General features: G+C 42.5%; 1 protein-coding gene across 3 annotated transcripts in view; it reads right to left on the bottom strand.

Annotated features, from left to right (window-relative positions):
* LPP (LIM domain containing preferred translocation partner in lipoma) overlaps positions 1 to 27100 on the bottom strand; it is a 741798-nt gene that overhangs the window by 74684 nt on the left and 640014 nt on the right. For all 3 annotated transcript variants that reach the window (XM_069864453.1, XM_069864454.1, XM_069864455.1), the window contains one exon: positions 9861 to 9984. In XM_069864453.1, coding sequence (XP_069720554.1) covers positions 9861 to 9984 — 124 coding nt within the window. The remainder of the gene's footprint in view (positions 1 to 9860; positions 9985 to 27100) is intronic.

The raw sequence follows: 27100 nt of genomic DNA, 5'->3' as shown, positions 1-27100 counted from the left end.
TTGTTGATGTATTTGTAAAAACATTTTTTGTTGCCTCTTACAGAAGTGGCCAGATTGAGTTCAGTTGAGCTTTTGCCTTTCTCATTTTCTCCCTGTATAACCTAACAAGATCCCCATACTCTTCCTGAGTTGCCTACCCTTTCTTCCAAAAGTGGTAAACTCTCTTTTTCTTCTTGAATCCCCTCAAAAGCTCCCTGTTAGCCAGGCCAGATGTCTTCCCCACCAGTTCATCTTGCAGCACTTGGGAACAGCCTGCTCCTGCACCTTTAAGATTTCCTTCCAGAAGAACGTCCAGCCTTCACGAACCCCTTTGCACTTCAGGACTATTCCCCAGGGGACTCTTCTCAACCAGTGACCTGAACAGGCCAAAATCTGCCCTCCAGGAGTCCATGGTAGTGGTTTTGCTGGCCCTCCTCCTTACTTCATCAAGATTTGAAAATATCATTTCATGGTTGCTGAGCTCAAGATGGCCTCTGACCACTGCATCGCCCACCAGTCCTTCTCTGTTTGTAAACAGCAGGTCAAGTGAGGCACCTCCCCATGATAGTCTCACTTACAAGCTGTATGAAAAAATTATCTTCCATACACTCCAGGAACCACCCAGACCGTTTCCTCTCTGCTGTGCTGTACTTCCAGCAGATGTCTGGTAAGTTGAAGTCCCCCATGAGAACAAGGGAAGAAGCCAATGTTTTTAGACTTAGACAGACAAATGATGGAAAATTTAAAAATGTCTCACTCAAAATTCACTCATTGTATCCATACCCTCCTCAGCCCTGGTCTTCCTCCACACCTTCCTCCCTCCTCTAAACACACACACTGGATTTGCCAACACTGGAGACAGTCACACTTCACAAGACCATGTAGGCATTGAAAGATGGATCAGTTGATGAGAGATGTTGAGGTGTAGAATGGGAATGAAGCATCCTGCATTGTATACATACACACACACATGCATATATATACCATCAGGATTCCCACTAATTTCAACCATGGAACAGAAATAAGAAGCAGCTGCCCAGCTCGTGGAGATGACAACGAGAACACATGACTAGAATTAGCTCCACATTGGCAATGACAGTTGCTATGACTTTCCTCTCCAGAAAAGCTGACTGCACATGACAGTCTTCTGCAGAGCATAAATGACCCACATTAATGTCCCCTCCAAATGTTTCCCTCCAGGAAAGCTTAGCCTGACACAATTCCTTAGCTTATTTGATCACAAACTAGTCCCATGTTAAAAAGAGGTGAAAAGTCAGCATTGTCATGTTCCAGTCATTCATCAACACAAGAGAAAAGTCAAGGTACAAGACTTTGGGCTTTCTGCAGGTTTTCTGGGAGCCAACAGCTGAATTCACTTGCCTTTCAGAGCAAGCAGATAATGAGGAAATAGTAGCATTTTAAAAGCTGGGTTTTTTTCAGAGTATAATTTTAAATGACAACAAAACCAACAAAAGCCCCCACAAAAGTTTCCCTGCTTCCAACCTGCCCACAAATAAAGTGCTGCACTTCATCTCCCTGGTCGGCCCTGACAATACAGATAGAATTAGAACACACACTTAGTAGACAGCAAGTTATTAGCCTCTCAAGATATCGTCTGGAACCACAATTTGTTGAGGAATAGTATATTCAGGCTGAACATTGCTGCTAACTGAATACAGCCTGATTCACAGCTTTAAACAAATAGTTTAGAGTGGCTGGGACAGTAACTTGGAACGATCTATGAGAGAAAATCAGTCATATCTCAAGTACAAGTGCCTAGCTTTAGCTACAGCGTCTTATGCTTTGGAAGATGGTTGCACCCACACCTCTAAGCTCTCTACGCAGCTATCTGTAATTGCCTTGATGTTTTATTGAACCACTGTGCTCAGTGTGGAGATCAGTTCTGTCAACTGTTAAAACCCATATAACTACCTGTGACGTCCCCTTTTTACCCCGGTGCTGTCAACATTGTTTTTCAGGGGTTAAGCTCTCACTCTCAGCTTACACTATCTATTTCTATATCTCTGTATATGCCTTGGCAGACACACAAGAAAAAAAAAAAAAGGAAAAATAAATGCAAATGAATAAGTTCATAAATGAAAGCTGCTGACGAGGTATCAGATGTGGTCTCCTGTCTCTGGTTTGCACCCACAGTGATCCTATTGCTATTGATGTTCTCCATTTTCCTCAATGGGGATGGCTCAGGCAGGGCCATGGGACAGGCACAGTGTTTTGCCACTGTCTCCGCATCAGTTGACAAAATCTGTGCTGGCACAGTCCAGGCAGGTGACATCTTAACAGCAAGTTTCACAAGTTGAAACACGTTTACTCTCAGCTGGTATCATCCCAAATGTCTGCTAGGGCTGGCTTCTCGTGATTTGCCTGCCAGTTAGGGATGACAGTCCCCTGACTTCTGAGCACTGGTTGCGACCTTGGGTTGTAGCCAGATATGTGAAAAACTGTGTTGATGTCCAAGATGGCATGGTGAAGTTCAGCAAGGTGCGTTTGCAGACATGAAAACAGTGCATCTCACTAAAAGCAACAGGAAAGTTTGGCTACTTTCATTCTTTTCATTCTTTTAATCCTCCCATACCTCTTTGCATCACCGAGAAACACTCTATTGATTATGCTGACATTGACAGCAGAACTGGAATTTTTTTATTTTTTTCACATCTCAGATGAGAAAGTGGGTTATGATTCATCTCGCACAATCTGAGTCAAAGTGATTCCTTAAAAAAAAAAAGAAAAAAAGAAAAAAAGAAAAAAACCCAAACAGTTTTGATGCATTTCCATCAGAAGAAAACAGGTTGGAGGAGAACACTCAGCAAATGAGACAGTCTCGTTTAATTCTTTTTTTTACCACATTTCACTCTCAGATAAAACCTGGCCTTTCCCCCTAACTAAACTTCAAATAACACTCAAAACACCCCCAAAAGTTACTGGCAAGAGACAAACCACCATATCAAAAAAGACAGCATGAGACAAATGCCACCAGAAGATGAAATAACAAATGCCATCTTGTGCCCCTCACCCACCCCCATGGAACAGTGACAGCTAGACTGCAAAGTAACAGATTACTATGGTGAATTATCAATTTCCCTAATAGCCCTGAACTATTTAAATGCTGAAGCGTGATAGCATTAGTGGGTACATTATATTAACTGTGGTTAAAATTACCAAATGTGATCCTGGAGCGCTTTTCTTTCCCCTTTCTTATTTTCACAGCCATGTTATTAACCTTGGAAAATAGGACTCGTGATCTAAATGCTGGGAAGAGCCTTCAGATCAGTTGTGATTTCTCATTAGACAAGGCTTATGAGTCCATTTTGTTGATTTTCAGATTTTCATATAAAACAAAGAGTATGGCCATGGCTGTGGGTAAGGCACAGGACTTGAAGGAATTCCAGGCTCAATTCCCACTTTGCTACTGACTCTCTGCATGACTGTGGGTGAGTCATCTAAACTGTGCCAGTCAGTCCCTCATTTGTAAATTAAGGATAATAATAATTTCCTGGTCCTTGCCATATTTTCATTGTGGATGCTCTAACGGAGGCATCCTGTTTCCCACCTCATGTTTAATTTGCACATAGTGCAGCGTGGCCACAGTCTTGCTAGCGGGCCTTCAATGTTACTGCAGTACAAATAAGCCATAATATAGCACAGACATAACTGAAAATTTAGTGCAACCAGCTTTAAACAGTAGGTGAGCTTTTTTCAGTTTAAAAAAAAAAAAAAAAGAAGGGTTCATTTATGCCAGGTCATAACTAACTCAAAACAAAGAAAAATTAAACTGCTTTCATATTATTCGGGCAAAGATTTGTCCAGGCTGGAAGCGTGGTTTCTAACTCAGCTGACTGCCTGCATTTCTCTCTCCACAACTTAGCTGTAAGTTATGACCACAAAAAGGAATGCCTTGGGGCTTAAAACACTCCAAAGCTCAATCTGAAGTGAAAATTATTTCTATAAAACTACAGTCCAGAAAAACATTCTCACTCATTCATAGACACACATACATACAACCCCTCTTAAAATACCGTGTATGAGAATTCAGTGCTTATGAATCCTGGATAAAAATCCTGGTTTCGCTCTTATCCATACAACAATTCTAAGGAAAGGGAGTATAAATCTTTTCCATCCTGTAGGCCCCTGCACAGTCTGCCTTCAGCTCCTAGCCTCCTTAAGGAGATTCCCAACCAAGGGTCCTCCAGGTGCTATAATTCATGTTTTTTTTTTTTAGTGAGGTGACGACTCACCCACAGAGAACCCCCCTGAGACCAGCCAATTCATTTCATGTGGGGCAGGAAACAACCATAAGGTAGGTCACACTTTCGCTTCCGAATAACCTGAGGTAGCTATGGACTTACGACCCGCACCAAAGACTTGATGCCTCATCGTCAACTTTTCAGTCATTTCAGCCCATAGAAAATGTACTTTGGGTATGTAAGATTATGATGAACAAGCCAGATTCCCTTTGAACTGCTTCTCAAATAAAGGTAGAAAGATTTACTTTGTTTTCATGCAGGACTATTAATTTTGGGGGCCGTGGCTCGTAGCCTCATCATTGTCCAAAGTAAGAGCTTTGCTATCCATTTGTACAATTTCTAAGGTGCCTATTACAACATAAGGAATATCTAGCATGCTGATGGATTATTTTTTTTCCATGGATGTGTTGATTTTTAAACATTCTGAACAATCTTCTAAAATACAGTTGTACTTGAGCAAGATACATCCTTGATATCTCATTATCACATTTCACTCCTCTAAGAAGACAGCAGGAAATTGTTGGCTTTCATTTACACTGACTGTTGGGACAAACCTAATTTCACTCATGGCCTAAAACCCACCTTTCTTTCACAGCACAGAGGTTATCATGGAAATTCCTTTCATAAAATGATGCCTTGGTATTCTGCACTTATTCTCCATTAAATGACTTCTGTATCAAATCATTTCTGTTTAAAAGTAAAAATATGTCTAGGTTGACTGCCAGCAATTCAAGCTAAACCAGGGACTGAAAAAACACCAAGGAAGTCACGCTCCTTGCTACCTGCTACAGCTGGCATTTTATCATCTCAGTAACAAAAGGTAATTTGGGATTTGATGTAAGATTTAGATTATATCTGTGAAGCAGTGCTGGTCTCTGAGAAGACTGTGTTTCTGAAACACTCATGATGCATAGTCTCATCTACTCTTGTGTGGATTAGAAGAGGAAAAAAGGGAATGTGAGTCTCCTGCCTTGTGGCACATGTGGTTACCAGGTGCTCAGATCTTACAGAAGCGCAACCTTCCCTCATTCCTGACGGCTACATCTGCTTGATCTTTATTAAGAGGTGTGCACTTACATAAGACTAAGATCCCTGGTGCAAGAAGATCTAAGTGCTTAGCTTCACAGAACATTTTTCCCACAATTACTGCAGAGTAGGACATGGATCACATAAACAGCAGGAAGAAACAAACTTTTGCATCCACTAACACAGTCTTTCAAACGCTGAAAAGCAACTTAAACCAGCTCACAGCCTCTGGTTCCTGTTTTCTTGTGCCTTTCTCGTGGCTGGAGATAAATGCACATAGACATCGTATATTTTGCTCTCCAACCACTCACTGGCCTCTTCTTTTTCTCTTCCCACTTTGGAACTGTGAGCCAAAATTTGCCATGTACATTGTGTTGAAACTACTCTCATAAATTTGCTCTCCAAACTTTACCTGCACTTGCTGGACTCCCTGAAAGACAGCTATACGGGGGTGGCAAGCATTGACAGAAGTGAGACTGAAGAAACAGGCTCTGAAAGCCATTTACTGGGTAATTAAAGCCCCTAGGGAGCAAAGGGAGGGTGACTCCCCTTGCGGCACGCCACAAGAGGGCAGCTGGATGTTGATGGTACCACACCACGCCATCCCTGAGCACAGGATGCTCCCAGCCTTTGAGGCAGTGAGCAAATGTTGGAATATGGCTAAAACATAAATAATAATAACTTGAACTACTGTGAAGACAAGGGTCCCCATCATATATCTGTTCTTCCTGCATTTGTGAGTGGTTATATAACAGAAAATGACTGTCGGCTCATCAGTCATCGAAAATTTAACCTACTATTTTCTGACCCAGGCGTTTTTCAGATGAGGATGCATGTTATCTCGCACCAGAAATGCTGCCTTTAAACAGAAGTCATGGTGACACATCACATGGCAAAATTGTGGTGTAATTATGCTCATGATAATAATATGCATCTTTTAGTAACAATGTTTTCAGAAGAGATCTAGGAATACAGGCAAGATATGACAACTTTAATGTTCTTTTTCTGGTGGTAATTCAAAGGAAACTAAGAGGCTACCTGAGCCTCCTAAAGACTACAGAAATGCCTGACAAAGACTGAAATTCAATGCAGAACATGTTCAATTTAGAGACACTAGAACCGTTTGGTGGACTAAGCCATGTCAAAGGAAACAAGGACACCATAAACTGAAGGAAGTCATACCTGGACAGCCTAGTGTGCCTCCTCATCTGAAGCTTTTGTGACTCTATGACATATCTTACCTGGACTGCTAACCCATGTCCCAGGGAAGCTGCAGAGAGGTGTGGTGAGCACAGACCTGATGAAGTGCAGGCTGTCCTGCTCCTGAACTCAACTTGCTTGTACCAGCAGCACCAGCTGGCATTTCTAGAGACAACTTCAGTAGCTCCTACTCCTCTTCTGTCTCCAAGAACCTCCACTCTGCCCATCCTGACTCCAGGATCAAGATAGCTTGATCAAAACCCAGAGACACGGCAAGTGAAATTGCAGAAGGAAGATGGTTACAGAAAAGAACCCAGAGTGCTGATGGGCCACGTATAATGACCTTTCTCCACCCTGACAGTTCAAATGTAATTATTCCAACAAATTATTTTCATGACTTAATATAACGCCTTGCAGCTTTCTAGCAAGGTTAATTAGATTCCTCAATTCAAAACCTATCTGCTCTTAACCAACTTTTAATACACTGAAATCCAGTTTTCTAAATTCAAACTAATAAAAGTGATTAGCTGACAGCTATCTGGTATGCTACAATTACCACGGCATTTAGACCTCAGGCAGAAGATATTTTATGCAAATCAGAGTCAACGTCTCTGCCCATTTGTCCTTTTTCTGATTGTTTGATCAGTGTGCCATATGAATCTTGTACAATCCACACTACTGTACTAAACAAATAAGGAACAAAGGCAGAGATATTGGTTGAGACAGTCAACCAAAGTTGAAAGACTCTTTTTTTTTCCTCCCACACTTAATTTGCTCTTTCCACATGAGCATGAAGTTACTGAAAGGCACTGGCTGACAGCTCAAGTAGATGAGTATTTAGCTCTGACATAGACAGAATTAGTACAAATCTCATGGCCTGCACTGCCACATCAAGAAACCTCAACCATGTGACTCCAGAGACCACCTTCCCCCAGGAATAGCTTGGCTTAGAAGGTCCAAATCTAGACAGATGAGCCAACTTCTTTGATTTTATCCAACCGTAAAAAACAGAAGTGCTGGTTTTGTTTATGTTTTTCTTGGCAGGTATATAATTAGTTAAGGCCATGTTTCCCAAATGGCTGCACGAAACACAGCATGGTAATAGAGCTGAGGAGGAGTTCAGCCCAACACACAGTTCTTCTGCACATCAAAAATGCCAAGACTGGACAGCACTTCAGAGACAGCCGTTAATGGCATAGATTCAGTGTATTTAGAAGATCAGTCAGATGCAGCTTGTAATTAAACACCGCCTGCCTGAGGTAGGACTAGGGTTGTTTGGTTTTCATCCTCCTGCTTGCATCATGCATGATTTTGCCATCTTTGATCATGTTACTGCTTATCTAAACAACACTGGCAAAACTTCTGAATGCTCTGGAGCCTCCTTTCCATTTTCTTGTCTTCTGCTGAATTAAGAGGTATTGGCATGGCACTGATCTGACCTGCTATCTGATAGCCAACCTGATGAACTATCGTTGAGAGACTTTATGTTCTAACCCTTTGAGCTATGTATCCCTTTTGGATTAAAAAAACTTTGATGCACCACACTGTCAAACAGAGCAGAGCCATCTTAGTGATACAGTATTAGTCTCCAATACCCAAACAGTTCAGGTCCATAAATACAGGTGCTAAACAAAACTAAAGCTCCACTTCAGGAAGCAATTTCTGAGCTGTGAGAAAAATTAATCACTCGAACAGCTTATCAGGGTAGGTGGTTGACTCACCATTGCTTGAAGTCTTTAAGATAAGATTAGATTTTTTTTTTTAAAGTAATGATTCAATCATGTTTCTGGGAGAAACTGAGAACAGGACATTAGGCAGTATAATAACAAGGTCCTTTCTGACCTTGGAGCCTATGAATCTCCAAGTTCTTTGTTCACCTGTCTACTTTCTTGAGCTATGAGCAGAAATGGGTGGGCTTTGGTGCATCAACCAGCTCCTGCCACTCAAAGCTCTGCATTAAGAAAATGACTGTAATCAAATCTCATGCTTCAAGGCTTCAGCCATTTGCCTGAAGGGAGCGGGGAAAAAAGCTTCTCCCTCTTGCCTGCCCACGCTAATGGCTAAATACATGTTATGTTTGGTTGGTTGTTGCTTTGCTTTTAAAACATCAGAGAGTGAACACAAATGGATATGGGCAGAGATGAAGTCAAACGCAGCAGCACAGAAAATGTTCTCTGGTTATCCTCTCTTTAGTTAGTCATTCTTGCTCACACCTCAGATCTGTGCTAGTCATCAGCTCTGATGACTATCAGTGTCTATAAAGAGGACATTTCAGCTGAAAGGGTGGAGATCATTGAAGGTAGAAGGTACTGATGGAGAATGGGAACTGATATCAACCCCATCGACAAGTCAACAGTTGTTTGATGAGGACATCTTGACCTCATGTAATCAGATCCCTGTCAGTACAGGATCCTTGTTTATTAGTAAAACCTAGGTCCTGCCTGATTTCCAATTACATCAAACCATGGAAGTTTAAGCTAGAAACATATTGTTCCTACCAAAATCTATAGCAAACAGGTGTAGGAGGCAATCTAAACGAAATTTTTAAGAAAAGATGGAATAATGGAAGATAACTCAAAATGAACATCCTGTCCCAGTCTTTAACTCCACAAACTAAAGCAGTTCTTTTCCTAACAACACTATCACCCAAGCGTGTAAGAAACTAAGCATGGAGACAAGATGTGTCAAACATGCCCAAGGCTCTTGATTTTTATACAGAGTTCAAAGGCCATATCACTTGTATTTTATATGAAGGTAGGATATATATTTTACACATACAGGTGTCTGAGATAGTTCGGCTTTATACTACTTAAAAAGGAAATGAACTGCTTTTCTTTCTCCAGACAAGAAAGATGGCCTGGTTATGAGCCAATCAGCTCAGATTTGTCTTCCTTTTACTTGTTGGACTGAGATCTGGGCTAACAGGCCCCCATGTAAAACCAACCTGATTGAATCTAAATGGATTTCCTTTCAATCTATGCCAGCATACAGAAAATAAAAATCCATGCCTTGGGAGCAGAATACATTTGCACTGCCAGTTAATTTGCAGCTGCAATGAGAAGGGATGCAGCAGGCAGGCAAGACAGTGCACTGCACCTGAATTCAGCCTCGTAGCCTAGAAGCTGGGACAGATGGTGTGAAAATGAACCAGACACTGAAAAATTCAACTTTATAACCAGAAAGACTATAAACATACAGCAAGTGAGCATGAGATTTATGTTGAAATTACAGAGGGATTCCTATGGATGATTACATTTCCAGTACAAGCACAGAAAGCAAATCCATCAATACGAATGTCACTGCATGAACAATGCAGTTGTCAGGCCTCCCCCATTACAGAACCTGGCAAATAGAGAAAGGGGCTACAGACACTTGTGACATGACACTGCTCACCAAAGTAGTCATCGGAGGGAGGGTTCTCCATGTCATACAGCATTTTCTTGGTCAGATGTTCCAACTCATCCTCAGGCCTGAAGGCAGGAGTGCTTGATGCAGGTCCAGAGCTTGCATATCCACTCTGAAAAAAAAGGACAGTCTGTGATGTGGTGACATAAAAGCAAGGGTCTATTGGCTGTTCAGTGTTGAACTTCATTCTTTGTCTTGTTTTTGCTTTTTTTAAGACCCAAGAGATTCATACAAGTAAACATCTCATCTAATGTAATGAAAATGGACTCCTAAAAACATCTAGTGAAGTGCTATATATCCTCTTAGAATGAGGAGTATTCTGTGCCTCATAATTAGGTATCTACTGGGTGTCATGTAATAATAAATAAGGGAGAAAATTATTTCAAGGATAACTTGATACAAACATTTTCCAACACTGAAAAAGGCTTTCGAAGCATTTCACATTAGATCTGTCAAAAGTTTCCATTACTTAATAACACAATATAAAAGATACTGGAACAACACCTCCTGCAGTGATGGAAGATATGGACAAAGACACATAATCCTGAGCAGCTAGTTACGTTATCTTCTTGTTTGTTTTGACACAAAACCTGCTGTTAACATTAGTGAGAGCAGGAGCTGGTCCACAGATATTTATACTAGGGATACAAAGGTTTTAATATGTGCTTAGAAACCAAGACCTCTTGGCCTTCATATGCTAACAACTGGCATACAGTATTTGCAGTCTGTCTCAGTGAGTCTTCTCCCTGGAAAACAGCAGAAGTAGGGGCATATTTTGAGAAGCACAGAAATAGTCTCTTGCCTAGAAGTTTCGGAGAAGAAGCTAAGTTTGGTGTCTATAATAAGAAACTCGGTCATTTCAGGATTAAAAAATGCTGACACCAGCTTTCCTTGCATGCACTGCTTTCTTGAAATACTTGCATGCGAAAACTAACTTATTTATGAAATGCAGCATTTCAGTACAGCAAGTATTTCATTGATTAATTGCTGCTTTCGTCAAGGAGTGGACCTTAGATATTAAAATTATGAGCTTTGGTCTACAAGGAAGCATTTTTCCATGCTCCATACCTACTTAAATAGGAAGAAAATGTGAAATCACAGGTGAAACGATACACTGGCCACCTATATCTGGCTTAGGAGACTACAGCTGACGTGATGAATCTTTATCAAGCCCCTAATGTTCAACAGAGAACAACAGCTTTAAAGCAGTGCAAGAGAATTAAGTAGATGCTTTCATGCTTTTTTCCTTTCAGGCAAGAAGATTTCAAATGAGACATCAATCAATGTAGAGAAGGTCTTAGAACCGTACTCAGCAATAACACTTCAATCATTCACTCCCAGAAACCAAACACTTGCATGTTCCTGACCTTGTACTGTTTATTTTTCGAGGGCTCATGCTAAGCTCCTGGTTGACCTGATCTGTCTTACAGCCACTGTGCTCCCTGGAAGCACTGGATTTGCCGTGCACGCACAGTAGGGCAGTTGCACCCACTGCCTGCCTGCCAATTGCTCTCTAACAGAGCAGCAGCGGCGTGCAAGGGAGATGGGTAATGTGTAGGTCCCTTGGAAGAAAGGGCACATGGAATAAGCCTCCAGCTGGCTGGATGAACTTCCCTGGAGGGCTGTGCAAGGTCTATTTGCCATACATTCAGCTTCCATACCTGAGACTATAGACTGGACCTACCATACATTCAGGTTTTCCCAGCAATGTTTTGTTTTTCTTCTGAGGGATTTTTTTCTGAGCAATATTCAAACATTATGTGTATTTGCCCAGGATTTCTAGAAGCCTAGCAGTTCTTCTGAGCCAGCTGTTGAACATCTGGAAATTCTGAATGTCCACACACAGCTCAGTACATTCTATTGTACAAATGCAACAACGCTGATGTTCCAGGGTTACCACGACATATTTTTTCATGCGGGGAGAACAGCCTGTATAGTGCACAGGACTTGCATTTGCTTTCTAAGTGATGTAAGTGCTACCTCTGTGGGATATATCATTTTGGTGGGCATAAGGCCACGCATATGACTAGGAGTTTCAGAGCCAGGTATTTGACCGAGCACACTGAGACACCCTTGGTGACTGCTCTGTGGCTGTTTTTAGAAGGCTAGTTGACAACTATTTCATTAGCAATAATAAATAGCATAACCTTAAAAAAAAAGGTTTATTAATGAGCCAATTAAAGGTGCCAAATGTAAAGCATTTAATATTGGAACAACCTATTTTTTTCCTTTGCTCTCCTGTTCCTAAGAGCTGATCATGAATCTCGCCTGAACATATATTTTAACAGGGTAAGTGCAGCCAAGGATTTATTAGCTTGAGAAATCATTGTGGCAACTGCGCCTCTTAAAAATTATTCCATCTATTGTACCTATTTCATTTCCCATGCAGAAAGGAGTGACCATTGCAACCCAACTGACTGAGACTCCTACCCTAGACTTTGCACGGAGAAGATGGTATGGCATGAAGCTGATGACCTCCATGGCATGACCTCCATGCCTATATTCCCCCCATAGGCAATTACCAGAGCAACAAAGACACGGAGGTGACATGCTCTAGCCTCTTCTGCTAGGCTCTGTCCATAAACTATCTGAAACACTGTTTTTACCTTTAGGCCTTGTAACGTACATGGATCAAAACAGAAGGCACGAGCTGCTGTTCACAGAAAAGGGAAGCAAGATGCATGAAGCTAAAGCAATTTGCCCATCATCACATGTGGGCTTTGAGGCAAAGACAAAACCTGCAGCCAGGCTACTGAAGCCCCACATCTTCAGCCTTGCATAGCGCCTGCCAGGCTGAACTCAGCATTGCAGACCTACAGCGGCCACTCTCCACTCCAAAGTCACCATAACTGCAGTCTCCACTGGCCAGACTTCAGCAAGATGCCCTGGTCACGCAGTATGTGAAGTCTCTCCCTCTCCCCCAAGAGAGGGAGAGAGCCCTCAAAGCTCTCAAAGGCCTCAAAAAGCTCTCAAAGCTCTCAAAGCCCTCAAAGCCCCCAAGGTGCTGGCTTCCAACACCTCCCAATCAGGGGACTCACTTACGCTCACTTGAGTAAGGACTTGGTGTGTGCCTTTTAAAATGAAAGACCAAAATCTGCAGATTTTCAGTTCTGACTGACTTTCTCTGGTTTTGGAGGCCACATTTCCTCATGCACACAGTAAATAGGCTGCTCTCATATTTTATCTACATTGCACTTTTCCAAACCAGGCAAATTTCTTAACCAGAACCCAATGTCAGCAAAAATAACAAATATCAGCCACAATGTTGAGACACTTTAACTTATTTTGACTAAAATGCTATGCCTTTCTGACCAATGTTTAAGCAGTGGTAGGCACATCTTTTTCCTCTTTGCATGGCACATGCTGACTATGTGCCTCCAGGAAAATGTATTTCATGCATACGAACATGCTGTTGAGTTTGCTGGGACACGCACACACACAAACATAGAGAGAAAAGTGTATCCTTAGTTCAAACTAAAATGCTTGTTTCAGCAAAACAGTTTCCTTCCTCCTCCTTCGTTAGGTCAGGGTAAAAATGTAACTCTGGCTTTCCTTACAAAACGAAGTTGTGTTGTTGTTTATTAAACTTCCTCTGCTTCCCTCTGATCCGTGCAGTGGTCAAGGCTGCCTAGAGATCCAATTTGGTGTTTAATCTACTAAAGTTATCTTCATGCATTCTCTTCTCCACGATGCCTTAATGCACGTATATATATGCTTCCTTACACATCTCAGAGCTGGGGGTCTGTGATAATTGTGACATGGCTTCCTAAATTCCCCGAGCACCACTCTGTCTGGCTAACGACAGCAACACCAGAGGTGGCAAACCAACCCACAGAAACGGAAAAGAGACTTGGTCAGCAAAAAGCCAAGAGAAGGGACCACAATTTGGGAGCAGGAACGCCTGAGTCCAGCCTTTGCTACTGCCATCAAATACCAAGCAACCTCAGGGAAGAGCATGATGATTGCAGTTGCAGTGATATGCAGATGCAAATGCATTCATGAATAAGCACTATCCTGCGTGTTTAGTTAACGGGATGTTTAAGATAACCCCAGCATTCCCAAGGTTAAACACCACAGCAGAAAATATCTTCATGCTGCAAACGACAGGAAGTGAGTTAATCACTTGTCTCACTCTCAAAGCACTGTAACAACATCTGGCTCATCTTCCTCATCAAAGTTCAGTTCCTAAAAAGCCAGGTCAAAACAAGCAGTCGCATGGAATCACTGCATAATTATTTTGCTACACAAAGTTGCTATTTGTTTCAGTGCTACTCTAGTGCCTATATTCTACTCCAGACCTGACTGGTGATCAGCCACCTCTGCTGTAACGGCTGCTCAGAGAATGGAGCTCCGCAGTTAGCACTGTGCATTTGCCAGCATCAACCTTCCCTACCCACACATAAATTTTTACCCAAATTGGTAAAAAACCTCAGCACAAAATCTGCACAGACATCTGAAGATGATGCTGTGATGTATACACAATCGTTCGGAGTGTACTGTATGTGGTCATTTTTCTTGTCCATTTGCAAATGTTGTAGAAGCAGCTTCTTCTCTCTGAGAGAAAAAAACTTCAATTATGTGTTCCCGATTACAGAAACGTGGAAATTATCTTCTTTTCACAAGGTAGAATTAGCCCAATTTGGAATTGAAAGGCAGCCAGAAACATCTTTCACTGATATTTACTCTCCCTTTCATTTTTTTCTTCTTGTTCATCTGCATAAAGTTAGCACTTTCCTTTCACTTCACTCACCAAAACTGTTAAATAAACAGTTAAATAGCATTGCAGCATATTTTTTATTCAATGGCCTGACAAAGACCATATTTTTTCATTTAAGTTATTGACTGTCCAAAACAATCGCAAACTTTCAGACCAAAAAATCCAGCATGGTGCCACATCTCTCATGAGCTGAGCTCCCAAAGAAATATCAAGATTGCCTGCAGCTGTAATTCAGTTTATAATTAAGGCCAACTGATCTCTCTTACAGAGAAGATGCACTGGAAAAAAAATATTTTAATTCTTGATTTATTTTTCCAGTGAAAAGTTACAGCTGCCAGAGTACATACAGATTCCTGAAAAGACGATTCTGCCTGGATTCCTTGTGACATGCACGTTCTTGGGTTTACTCCTGGTCAGAGAATAATTCATTCTTCCCTGCATGCACAGATTCCCACTGACAGCCAGTGACCTTCTGCTCATACCAGGAGCCTGAAATCACACATTTCTGGGCAAGCAGCAGCAAGATCTCCTACAGGATAAGCCAGAGTGGGACAAGCCAGAGTGGTTCCTCACTGCCTACCTGTCCTGCCACCGCTTCCCATAGCAAACCAGCAATCCAGAATGAGCAGTTCTGGCAGCAGATCCCTGATTTGTTAAATACTGGCTTACTTTGAAACAGGACAGTTTGGTAACTACTTCAAAGCTCTACAGGATTTTTTCCTGTATTTTAAAACTTCATTATTGTAACACTTAGCTATCCATGCATATTCCCTGTCCTATTCTAACCCTATTAAGCTCTTGGTTTCAACGAACTCTTGCAACATTAAGTTACAAAGAACTTGAGTAATGATAACTATAAAAATATTTTTCTCTGTTTTAACTTCACAGCTTGCAATTTTGCTTAAATGTTTCTTTTTCTTACACGGTGAAACTGTGATGCAGACAGGTGGAAGGGGAGGTATCTTGTTGATAGTTTTAAAAGCAAGACAATAAAGCCAGAATGCAAAGTTAATTAAAGAGCTGAAAAGTTCCCAGGACTTCTGAAATTCAAGCTGCTCATACAGATGCCTGCTCTCTGGAGCATGGCTTTTAGCTTACAGGCATGAAACAAAAATCTTGGTCTCTGTGTATTGATACTGAATTTAATAGGATCATAGTACATTCACCCTAATTACTCTGTAAAATGGGTTTAACAATATTCCTCTCTTAATTAATCAGTGCTTGCAAAGCTCTCCAAGCTTCTGCGATGTAAGTGACTACACAGAGACAGAGCATTTTATTAATCATCAAGCATGGTAATAAATGAGCATTACTGTTTTGTCCTTGGATTGTTTGTATGCTATTATACGCAAACAGACTAAGTAGCTTTTCTTGCTATTCTTCACGTTCTCACTGATGTTTTGAATCTGGAGGGGATGGTTATCCAACTTCTATAATACCTCGCAAAAATAATCTGTAAACACTGCTCTCTGTTGCTTGCTTCTGCAGTGAGCGCGACTATGTAAAATGACAGCTTCCACGTCTATTATGGACAGTTGTCATTTCTGCTGGACATTGTGGTTTATTTGTAGATTCACGGTTAACAGGAGATGAGCTAGATTTTTATGGAGCAACATGGGCCGTTTCTCATTAGAAAAAGCAAACCAAACCAGATCTCCAAGTAATCATTTTTTTATAGGTTATCTCAGGAAAGAGCAGATTTAAACTATATTTCAAATAAGAACACCTATAAACCACCACATTTTAATGTCCCATTGGTGCTTAAATGTATATATACAAAGACAAGTGCAGCAGTGCCTGGTCTTGCCTGGGGCTTCTTGGCCCTATCATTACACAAATACCCTTTACTTGTCAAGTCTTATCTCATATGAAAAGGGGAGCAGGTTGTTTCGCTTTGTGTTTTCCTATTATCTCCACTTACTTTGGTAACAAGCATTTTAGGCACTTATTAAAAAAGCCATGAACTCAAGGCACAAGCTGGATGGTACTACTGAGGGAGAAGGAGACATCATCATTATACTAATATACGGATAAAAAGATTGCATCACTTCAGCTTTACGTCTTTGTCTTTTAAGAGCTGGGTTTGCTTCATAAAATTACATCAGGAGGTCCTACGTGTACTCATCTATTTGTTTCAAGACTGAAGGCTTTACTCTGCTTTAAGCTGCTTGACTTGCCACATCTCTCTGGATTGAGAGTCAAGCCCTGTCTTACTCCCACGTATCATCACCAGCAGTAAAGACCCTATGGGCTGCTTATCAATTCCCTTCCTCTTTATGTCATAATACTGTAAGCTTCCAGAGCTGCCTCCAAAGCATTAATTAGTGAAGCATTAAATTTACTGCAATCAGCAGGTCAAAATTTGCACTTCAGAGTAGGAGCCATAAGCATCCATAGGAGACAGATTACCTGTCTGAAGCTGCACAGGGAAGTGCTGTAGAAGGGTTTGAATTTGCTGCTTGTCATCTTGGCTCTGCATCTTGGGGTACATAGTGCTCTCTAGGGCTTCTTGCCAGGGGAGATGATAAGCCTCAAGACCTGTACAGAGCTCCCCTGGGTAAATCCAAGGTAGCACTACTGAAAGATATTGAGTTCTGGGGGATTCCGGTCCCAGCAAGTGGCAGTCCAAAGCAGGACTCATGGTCTCTGCACCAATGGAGCTGTACCTCATCTTAAAGGACAAGCATAACGACACACCTAATAAAAATGGCAATGCTCGAGTATTCATGCTGATGAAAAGATGTGTTTGCTCGCACAATACACAACTAGCCCAGACTCTTCATTGCCACAATAAAATGACTGAAAAGAGCACCCTCCTTCCAAAACCTACCCATCCAAAAGTAGCCCTAAAACACAAGGAAACAATTGAGCTTTGTCCTTTCTTAAATTTTTCATTTGCAAAGCACTTCATAAAGGCAGAGCTCCACTGCTTTCACAGATGATGAAAAATGACACCACAGGATGGGCTGACACACACCTCTGGCGCAGTGTCTTCTCCAGCAGACCACAGCGATGTGGGACCTCACCACCATTCACCATGTTGTGCTGGGGGTTTGAACTGGGTGCTTGTGCAATGAGCACCACCTGCCCTGTGGTTCAGGTTCATTGCCCATTGAAAAAATAGGCTGTCCCAGCTGCAGTGCCTTATCAGGTAACAAAACCAGAAGTGCTAGGGCATCGCTTATTTTAAATGAAAAATAAATCTCACCATTTTAATGGTACTAATTTTGCATGTGAAACTCGCATTCATACTATATTAATCATTTAAATATAGCTTTCTTGCCAGATGCCTGAATATGCTAGAAAAAAATACTTAAAATATGCAAATTTGGTTTCTGTTTTAATACACAAAGAAACTTAAAATCACACCAATTTCCATCATCAAGACAGGTTTCAATCTAAGCTTTTTTCATGTGAAAACTATAACAGCAAACAAATGGTTAACCAAATGTGTTTAACCCACTATTTGTAGTCTCGCTTTTAGTCAACTGTGACACGGGTCATTACACTTCCCAGGACACCAGTGACTTAAATGAAGACTACATATTTTGCTTAACGTGAAAAGATTATATATATAAATCTATATATATAAAAAGCTTCTCAGACTGGAGCGGGTGCTTGTTTCAGCATCCAGAGCATTGGAGGGCAGGATTCCTGAGTTTCATCCTCAGCAATATTCTTAACCAATGTGATCCTGCACCCTGCTGTTATAAATGGTGTTCATAATGCTTGGCTGTCTCAAGAGAGTTTGAGAGTCTCAATGAACTCTTGATTACAAAATGCTTTGAGATCCCTGAATGAAAGATGCTGAATGAGTACAAATTATGACTATTATTAACTATCTTTAGTAGCCAAAATTGTGCCTCCTTCCACTTACATGTGTCTACGTTTTGTCTTTTAAGATTGTAACATCTTTAAAACAAACACTAGTCTCCCAATGTGCCCCTCAGCGGTCTTGTTGTATAAATAAAAGTGTTAAGAATAATATTAGTGAAAACAGTAGTTTGGCAAAAGCAAATTACATTCCTGCTGGACTCAGAAATTTCTTCCTTGTCTCAGGACTGGAAGAATTCTTCACTTTACTCATATTCTGACCCCAGAATCACCTGTTCTCTTTTCCTCACGTGGAGCTGCTTTCACTCCAAGAGCTCTGCTGTTTATCTGCTGTTTAGTTTTGCACAGGCCACGTTTCTTGAAGTGGTTACTGGAGGGTCTCAACCCCTTCTAACAAAATGAGTACAAGTCCCTTTGGAAAGCAGATAGGAAGCTCCAAATGTGGCAGAGATTGCAGGTGCTGAGTACGATCTTTCATTTGACTTTCAGGTGACCGAGTCAGGGGAAAAGAGGCAGAAATTTAACAGAGAGACCAAATATCTGGATCCTGCCCAGGCCATCTACTGTGCTTGCCTCTCAGCTGAGGCATGCTTCAAAGATGACAAAAAATATTCAAAATGACAGCTTTTCTAATAACACAAGAGAAAAGAGATTTTGCAAGTAATAATGAGAAGACAGCTACTCTTCAAAGTAAGAGGGAGAGCTCATCTTCTTCCATGTCAAGGACTTGTGGTGAAAGATTGCACAGAAGAGTATTAAATGGGTACTGACAGAGCTCAAGACAATATGTAAGCTGTAAAAATCAGAGTTCATCCTCTAATTTCTGCCTCTGTTACTGTGTTTCTAGATTTTATGTCATCTATATGAATAGTTTTGTTGTCGAATTGCTTTATACACCTTGAAGAGATTGAAGCGTTACTGTTTGTAAAACAACTAATTCTCCTCATGAAAAGCCCTCTGAAGGAACCTCTAGGTCGCCTGAATCTCAGCTCAGCCATCTAGCATCAGGTCAACTACCACTTGCAAAGACGCCTCATTTAACTCATGGAGAGCAATCGCCCAGACTGTCAATGTTGAGCCTCACAGCAGCTCACACGTATCACTTCTAACAGCAAGCCCTTGGCCTCTCTGTCATCTCCAGCCCAAGCTAGGACATCGGCCTTCACAAAATTACCAGACCGGAGTTGATCATAGTCACTAGTGATTAAAAACTTAAAGATGCCTCTCACCTTTTCTGAAATGGAGGCACCCACCAAAAGGGCAGTTTGCGTGCATACCTAATGCTATTTGCCTCCATAGAGTTTGGGAAAGTGCTTAGGAGCACGCTTACGGTACAGCCTGCCTCAACAAGGGATCAGCTGCACTTAGAGGTGCTACGGTGATGCTGAGCACTGTTAGGCAGAGGATATGACACACTGGCAATTAAGGAAAATGGTAGTGAAATTAAACAGGGCCATCAGGAGCAGGGACAGTAATACACATGAAAAGAAAGAGGAGAGAATGAATGGCTGCACCCCCAGTGAATGTCATCTTGATAGCCTAAGCACCGCTGCTTTAGAAGATACTTGCACATGTTTCACTATCAATTATCTCAGGATAATCAGAAAAAATATTTTCAGAACAAAACGGTGCCAGATTCTATACAGCACTTGGGGAAAAAAGGCCTGGGTAAATGCCCATCATCTAGATTATCATTTATTTCACCCAATGTACTTATGAAAATGATCTCTCATTTGGCTCACAGCAGAAATTTCTCAATGAAGTCATAATTCTTCTATAAAACAGCCCAGGATAGTTAAGTATTACTCAGATAAAAGCTCCAAGTCCTCCTTGAAACACTGTCCCTTCTCAGGAATCTTTCACAATCATAGGGAGGTGGGAGCTGAGAAAAAGAGCAGCAAGAGATCAGAAATAATTTTCCATCAGAGAGAACCACAGGCTGAGGACCCAGAATGCCCCTCCTGGTGACCACACTGCAGCAGGGAGGTAAAGAAGCAGAGGCTATGGGCTATCAAAAAATGCTGCAGGATGTTTCACCACGGCTTTTCAATATTCAAAGGGTCTCAGCCTTCTCCTTTTGCAACCTGCTGGAAAAGGAGTGAAGATGTGGGTTAGCTCTGCTACTCATCCTGCTTGCAGAGATGATAGGAGACGGCCCTTGGAGAAGAGCCATAGGAGCAGAGAGGTCAAGGTCAGAGCTGGAATGAGGACTCCAATAATATGGGCAAAGGGCCAGGGAAAAAAGCAAATTAGTCTTTTTCAACACAAACATAGCAATTATAAAAGGCAGAACTACAAAGGCAGGAGAGAAGTGCTGGCAGGAAGAGGGGAAGACCAGTTAGAAGGCAGTGTGCAGCAGGAGATTTGAGACAGACCCAGCATCAGAGGAGAGCACTGGATGAGGCAGAGAGGAATGAAAATAAAGTGCAAGTGCTCCTAGCTTGCTCTTAGCTTGCTCCTTGCTAGGAAGCTAGGAACTTCCAGAGCTGGCAAAAGCCCATGGAGAGAGGCCTGTGTGCATCCACTGTATGCAGGAGAGTGGCTCAGCGAAGACCAACGTGCAAAAAAGCAGGATGAAGTAAATGCAAGGATGGTCTCACACCATCCTCAGACCAGGGAGAAAGCAGGATGAAGTAAATGCAAGGATGGTCTCACACCATCCTCAGACCAGGGAGAAAGCAGGAAAGCAAGAGCAAATGAGAGATATCAGCATCAGCTGATTTTACGGAATCAGCTCCCTTGTACAAGAACTATACAATGCTAATCAAAGTCCACTAGTTTCTTACTAAGGGATTGGTCACATACTTCTGGCTTCATGTGCAGGTTAGTTTTTGCTGGGCATCAGGAAGGTGAGAACTCAGAGCAGAGCACTAACCATCATTCTCATTTAATTCCCTCTTGGAAGAGTTATATGAGGTTCAAAAGTCCTGTGTTCTGCCACTCCGCTTCCCTTGCTGTGTGATTTCACGTCCATCACAGGCACAGTTTTCAGTGAAACAGAACACTGCTTTGGGGTCATGATGCTTCAGATGCTAAGTGCATGGGGGCTTATGCTGTGGGGATCAGGGTAGGAATAAAGAGCAAGGAGAAGAAATACCCTGCTTAGCACTGGAGCTAGAGGGGGATGTGGGGGTCCCTGGATTCAGAGCCATCCTACAGCTTTCCCTCATCCTCTGCTTTGCCATTAGCCTCTTATAAAGTCCCAAGACCTTGGCAGCCAAACCTTGCTGTGCATTAAAGAAGAGCATCTGAATTTCCCCAGCTGCAGCTTCTAAGGCTGCGGCCAGCCTGAGGGTGCAGCCACTGCACTGACATACAGACCTAACGATCTGTGCTGTTCAAGGCATCAAATGCTTGAAGAAACTTGCCCTGCTCAGAAGGCCACGCTCAAGCTATATTTCTGTGCTGTGTTTTGTGAGAGGCTGGGAATGACTTCGAGGAGGTCAGGAAGAGCCTGACGGCTCAATAAATAAGAGGTTCTTGGAAGAGTTAGCAGAACTGACAGCTCAACAAGATCCATGTTTAGCTGTCAAAACATTCCTCCATGTACAGAGAGGCAGCTAAGAAGACTGTCCACATACCTCCTGGGCTAGAGACAAACTTACCTCACTAAGTGATCAAGCAGTACTTCATGGAGAATGAAGCAAACCAAAAGAGGAGGTTGCATGTGCAATTACAACAGAGGAGGCCAAAGGCTGTGGCAAGACATAATGTTGCATTTGGACCACTTTGATGTATTACAGAGATCACTTTGTCCATGAAACATTTTCATGTCCTGTTCAACCACAACAGCAGCAGTCCCCTTCTGTTTTTTAATGATTAAGCAGCTCGCAGGTTGACTGAGCACAGGCTGAAGGGGAAAAACAAAGAGATATATATATATAATTTTACTTGCAGAATTTACTTGAAAAGGATGGGCTAGACATTCAGATGGTGCAAATCAGTTGCTCCAGGGAACTCGCTGATTTACACAGCAGCAGAGGATCTAGCTCAGCATGCCAAAGTGAGCAATGTACTCAGGTGCACAATGTCTTGTCAAGAGGCACAATTTGACTCAATAAGGCTGTCTAAGACCAGCCCAGACTAACTGTAGCCCCCTGAGCCCTGAGCTGCATTTATCTTTCACGGGAACACATGACACCAGGCTCCCAAGCTGCCAGACCAAGAACAAACACTGCAGACAAAGACCCCACTCTCTGGGGATATGGGTGATCAAAATCTGCTTCCTTGCAGGTGACACTCCAGGGCTTCTTTAGTTCCTGCCCTCAGGTATGGGGCCCCTCTCAGTCTGGCTTTCAGGGACTCCTGCTACCACCTCTCAGCTCAGACCAACCTGTTTTTCAGGGCTGCCTCTCTTCTTGTTCCTTTTGGGGAGTTGGCTCCCTCTTGGAGAGAACCTCAGAGCAAGCATGCCTCCTCCACCTCCCTTCTCACCCGCTCTCATTCCTAAGAGCCAAGCAAATTTCAAAAGCATATCTAGAAAACAGTTGTGAATGTCAAACACTGCAGACTCCTTCCTCTTCCTTCTCTCAAAACTATGCATTCTGCTCTCCAAGCTCCATTCTTGTCCCTCTCCATTAGTTTTACACTATTAAACAGGGGGCTCAGGCTGTAGGACACATCTGAAAAGCACTAACACACTTTTTAGGGTTTGCAGCGTGGAGGAGGAGAAACAGCGAGGCCAGCAAAGTGCTGGAAGAGATTGCCTGGGGAAAGTCTGTGGTTTCCATCACTAAGGCTTTTCAGAGTAGGAACAAGCAAATATTTGTGAAGAATGGCTTAGGCAGTGTTCCTCTCTCTGAGCAGCAGTCATCTTCAAGTTTGTTCCAGCCTTATTGTTTATGCTTCTGCGATTGTGATAGCAGTTGTGACATATTCTGCAACAGAGCTGAGCAAAGCCAGCTGAAGGCCCGATGGATCATTTTCAAGGCTGAAGCTGCTTACTGGAAACTCATGTGCAGTATTTAGTTACTTTTTGGGGTTTTTTTCCCCAGATGCTAAATCACAGAAATCTTGTTTAGAAATAGCATGACAAAGCAGCTGGGTCCTAAACAGGCATAGTCACTGCCCTTCTCTTACCATCTCCAAGATGCACCATCTCCAGCTTAAACTTCAGATGCATGAGACAGCTCTCACTCAGAGCACCCACTGTATGGGCTGTAAATATTTGTGTTAGACAAATAGAGGGCTTCTTTTGTCCTGGTCCACAGGAATACCCATCTGGCACTCAGTGCTGAATCTCCTTTAAAACCCCCCAGAAGCTAGACAGGATGCAGTAAGTCTGGTCAGGAGTAGGGAAATGGTAGGCAAGGAAGCATTCAGAAAACCAGCATAGGTGCCTCAGATAGCAAAATGCTCTACGTAGCTATTGTGAGAAGACCCACGTGTATCTGCAGTGGATGGAAGGAATGAAATTACTCCAGAAACTTCCACGCAAGCCCTCCCTGCAATACCACTTTATGGGGAAAACAAATGGCAGAGGAACTATCAAATCTACTTACTGCAAAGTCTTTAAGCCACAAGATCATATTTACTAGCTGTTACCAGACAACATTCTAGCAAGAACATTCACCCTCCTTGTGAATTGCTCCCATCTGTGCAAGAGAGCAATCCAAAGTCCTTATGCCCATGACAGCACTGCAATCACACGCTTCGGTTTTTAAACCCACAATAGTGTGAGCCAGACCATGGCAAGGCTAGTACATCACATGCAGCTGCGATGATAAAGAGGAGACATTGCGAGCAGCTCTCTGAGGCACGGGTTGCTAGGGAACGTCGCAAAGCCACTGCAGATTTCGCTGCCACTTGCTGGCTCTTTCCCCTCTTCCCACCTCAATTGCGCTGTGCCAGCTTCTTCGCCCCGAGAGTGCCATTCTTCCTGTCTGAAGCGTGCAAAAACAAGTCTGCCGTCAACAATGAAGCACGATTGCTTGGCATGTGTTCTTGAGGAAAGAAATCTCTCCAGCCTTTGATTTTCAAAGGCAGACAGTTGACGAGTTGGGGAGAAAAACCACTCTCACCATTTTCTCCATGTCTGCTTGTTATTTCTTTCAGCCTGGTCTGCGATTAAGGTGGCAAGCCCAGGTGGTGCAGCTCAGTGGGTTGACTTCGTGGGACCCATGACAGCTTCCAGACAGCAACACATGGTGCCCTGAATGCCACACTGTGGGCCCCTTCTCTTGCCTTAACATGCAGCTCTTTGGAAGGTTGTTGCAGGAGCCAGCACAACCCTGCAAACACAGCTGGGCATCACATGGTGCTCTCACTGTTCCAGTGAGCAGCAGGGTTTATAAGAAAGAGCGTACAAGCAAGGGCAGTGCTGCTGGAGGACTGGAAAGGAAGGAAAAGGAATTTTCTACCTTCTCAAGAAAGGCAGCTGGGGTAAAAGGAGATGAGTGACCAAGGTGGAAAAGAAAAGCTTTCCAGTATTAATCAATCTTTGAGTAAATTAACAGAATGATCAGGAAATGCAATGCTCCCTACTGAGGTATCAGAGTTATACATTTAGTTGTTGGGTATTTTTTACACCCTGCGTTATTTTTAGGTACTAGTTGATGCTAGGTTGGTGGTGGCTGCTGTCGGATTGATGAGGCTCTCCCACGATGGCAGCTACGTGAGAGATGGCAGTTGGAAGTGGGATCTCATTCACCACGGGATGCTGCCTATTGCTGGAGCCTCTGGCTGCACGAGGAGATAACACAAGAGCAGAGCAGTGCCTGGTTTCCCAGACCTGCACTCACACATCGAGGCTGTGGGCCTCGTCAAATGCTCTTCAATACATAAAGGGACTTCCATTAACTCTAAATGTGGCAGAGAGGAAACACCTAACAAGCCTGTATAACTCTAGGAAATAACAAGAGAGAACAGATTTGGAAGTGATTTTGAGGGATCACTTAATAAGCCCCCTTATCCCAATAAGAAGGAAATTACAGTATGTATATGAGGATCTATTAGGCATGTTAATTCTGGAGACTGAGGAAGAAGCATTTCATTTTCCTAGTAATAACATAGCACAGATCTTGGGTGTCCACAGTGCTTGCACTCACACCACCTTCTAGACAAAAGGAAATCCCCAGGTAATCCCCAGGGCAGACCAGATCTGTTGATTCTACCTGCTGCAGGGTCCTGTCCTCAACAGGGACCATCAGCTAGTGATGAAGTGGTAAAAAATATGAGACACAAACAAATAAAATACTACATAGTATGTCAAAAGGCTAATTCCTCCAGGTAATTTGTAATTAGACTGCTTTGAGATAAGACGATTTACGTTTCTTCTCAAAACCAGACTCTTACGCAGTGTGGCAGCATGCTTTCTTATCTCATGACAAGCCAGGCAAGGATGGTCAAGGTCTCATCTTGAACTTCGCTCAGCAGCACAGCAGCAGCACGTCAATATGCAAATAGACTCCACAGATTCATGTCATGTACCACGTGCTAACCTCTACACAAACAAGGATGATTCTCATTTTACGAGGGAATACAGAAAGTTGAATGCAAGTGTACATCAGTGTATCAGGGTTCTTATAGCGAACTTGCCCTACACAACTACATCATCCTCCAGTGACCCTGTGGCATGACCTTAAAAATGAAAAATATTGCCAGCATCTCCTAGAGCAATTGTGCAAACAACACTAGCCCACCTTCATTTCCCCTTTAATCTACATTTCAAAGATTATATTCATCTGCAAAGACATGCTAGGTTGATACATGCCAGGCACAATTTATTCCTCAGTTCAAGCCATATGGGTCTAATAATAGTGGCTAATAAAGGAAGAGCATGCTTTCACCTGTAATTTTTCAAATTCCATCAAAAGTGGAGCAACACAGAGCACTGCAGACTGCAGCACAGCACATGTGCTCAGTCACATTTTGCAGTGCTCTGCACTTGCTCTGCTAATGGTCCTTAATTAATATGCACAACGAACTCAGCATCAAGGACAAAGAGAAAGCAGTACAACTATGCATTTGCAGAAATGGTACCTTAAATTAAAACAAACAAAGCACTTGCAAGTTTATTAAAAGTGCGTTTTGGGATCAGAGCCCTGTAGCAGACTTTGGAAATAACCAGGAACAGAGGACATCAAGCTATCTAATGGGTTTTTGGCAATCGTTTTCTTTCAGAAATAAATTTTCCAGTAGTACAAAGACAAATGCTCAGGGCCAACCTTGACATCTTGGTCTTGGCATGTTTCAATAACCTCTGTAGTTAAAATCACCCATTGGGCACTTCCAGGAAAGACAGCCAGTAGATTTCTCACAGAAGAAAATCAGCAAGTAGCAACAATAGCTAACTCAATAAAGCTTAATAGAAAGGAAGAAAGGGCTATGGTTGGTATTAACACCCTGGTCTAGGGCTAGGGGATTTCTGCCTAATTTATTGTGGAAAAAAGCATCATTCTCAAAGTCATACATACAGTACACACTGCAACACAGCATTTAATATAATGGCCCGGCATCATCTGACTCTAGATGAAAGGGTAAGAGGATATATTTATACTGCGTATGACTCCAGTCTCCAAGAATGCACCTCAAGGTAGTAGCAATTTGGTCTTTTAGTCACCAGTGTCCTTAGCCTGCCACAACTACTGTCCTAATCTGTCACAAAACCATAGGTGTGTGCAGCCAGGTTCGCTGGGGGGAAGCTGAAATATGATTTGCAATCCAGCAAGTTTTGCCC

The sequence above is a fragment of the Phaenicophaeus curvirostris genome, chromosome 10 (assembly GCF_032191515.1).
Source record: "Phaenicophaeus curvirostris isolate KB17595 chromosome 10, BPBGC_Pcur_1.0, whole genome shotgun sequence".
Classification (NCBI taxonomy): Eukaryota; Metazoa; Chordata; class Aves; order Cuculiformes; family Cuculidae; genus Phaenicophaeus; species Phaenicophaeus curvirostris.
The sequence above is the reverse complement of the archived record's forward strand: the minus strand, read 5'-3'. Positions and strand labels throughout refer to the sequence as shown.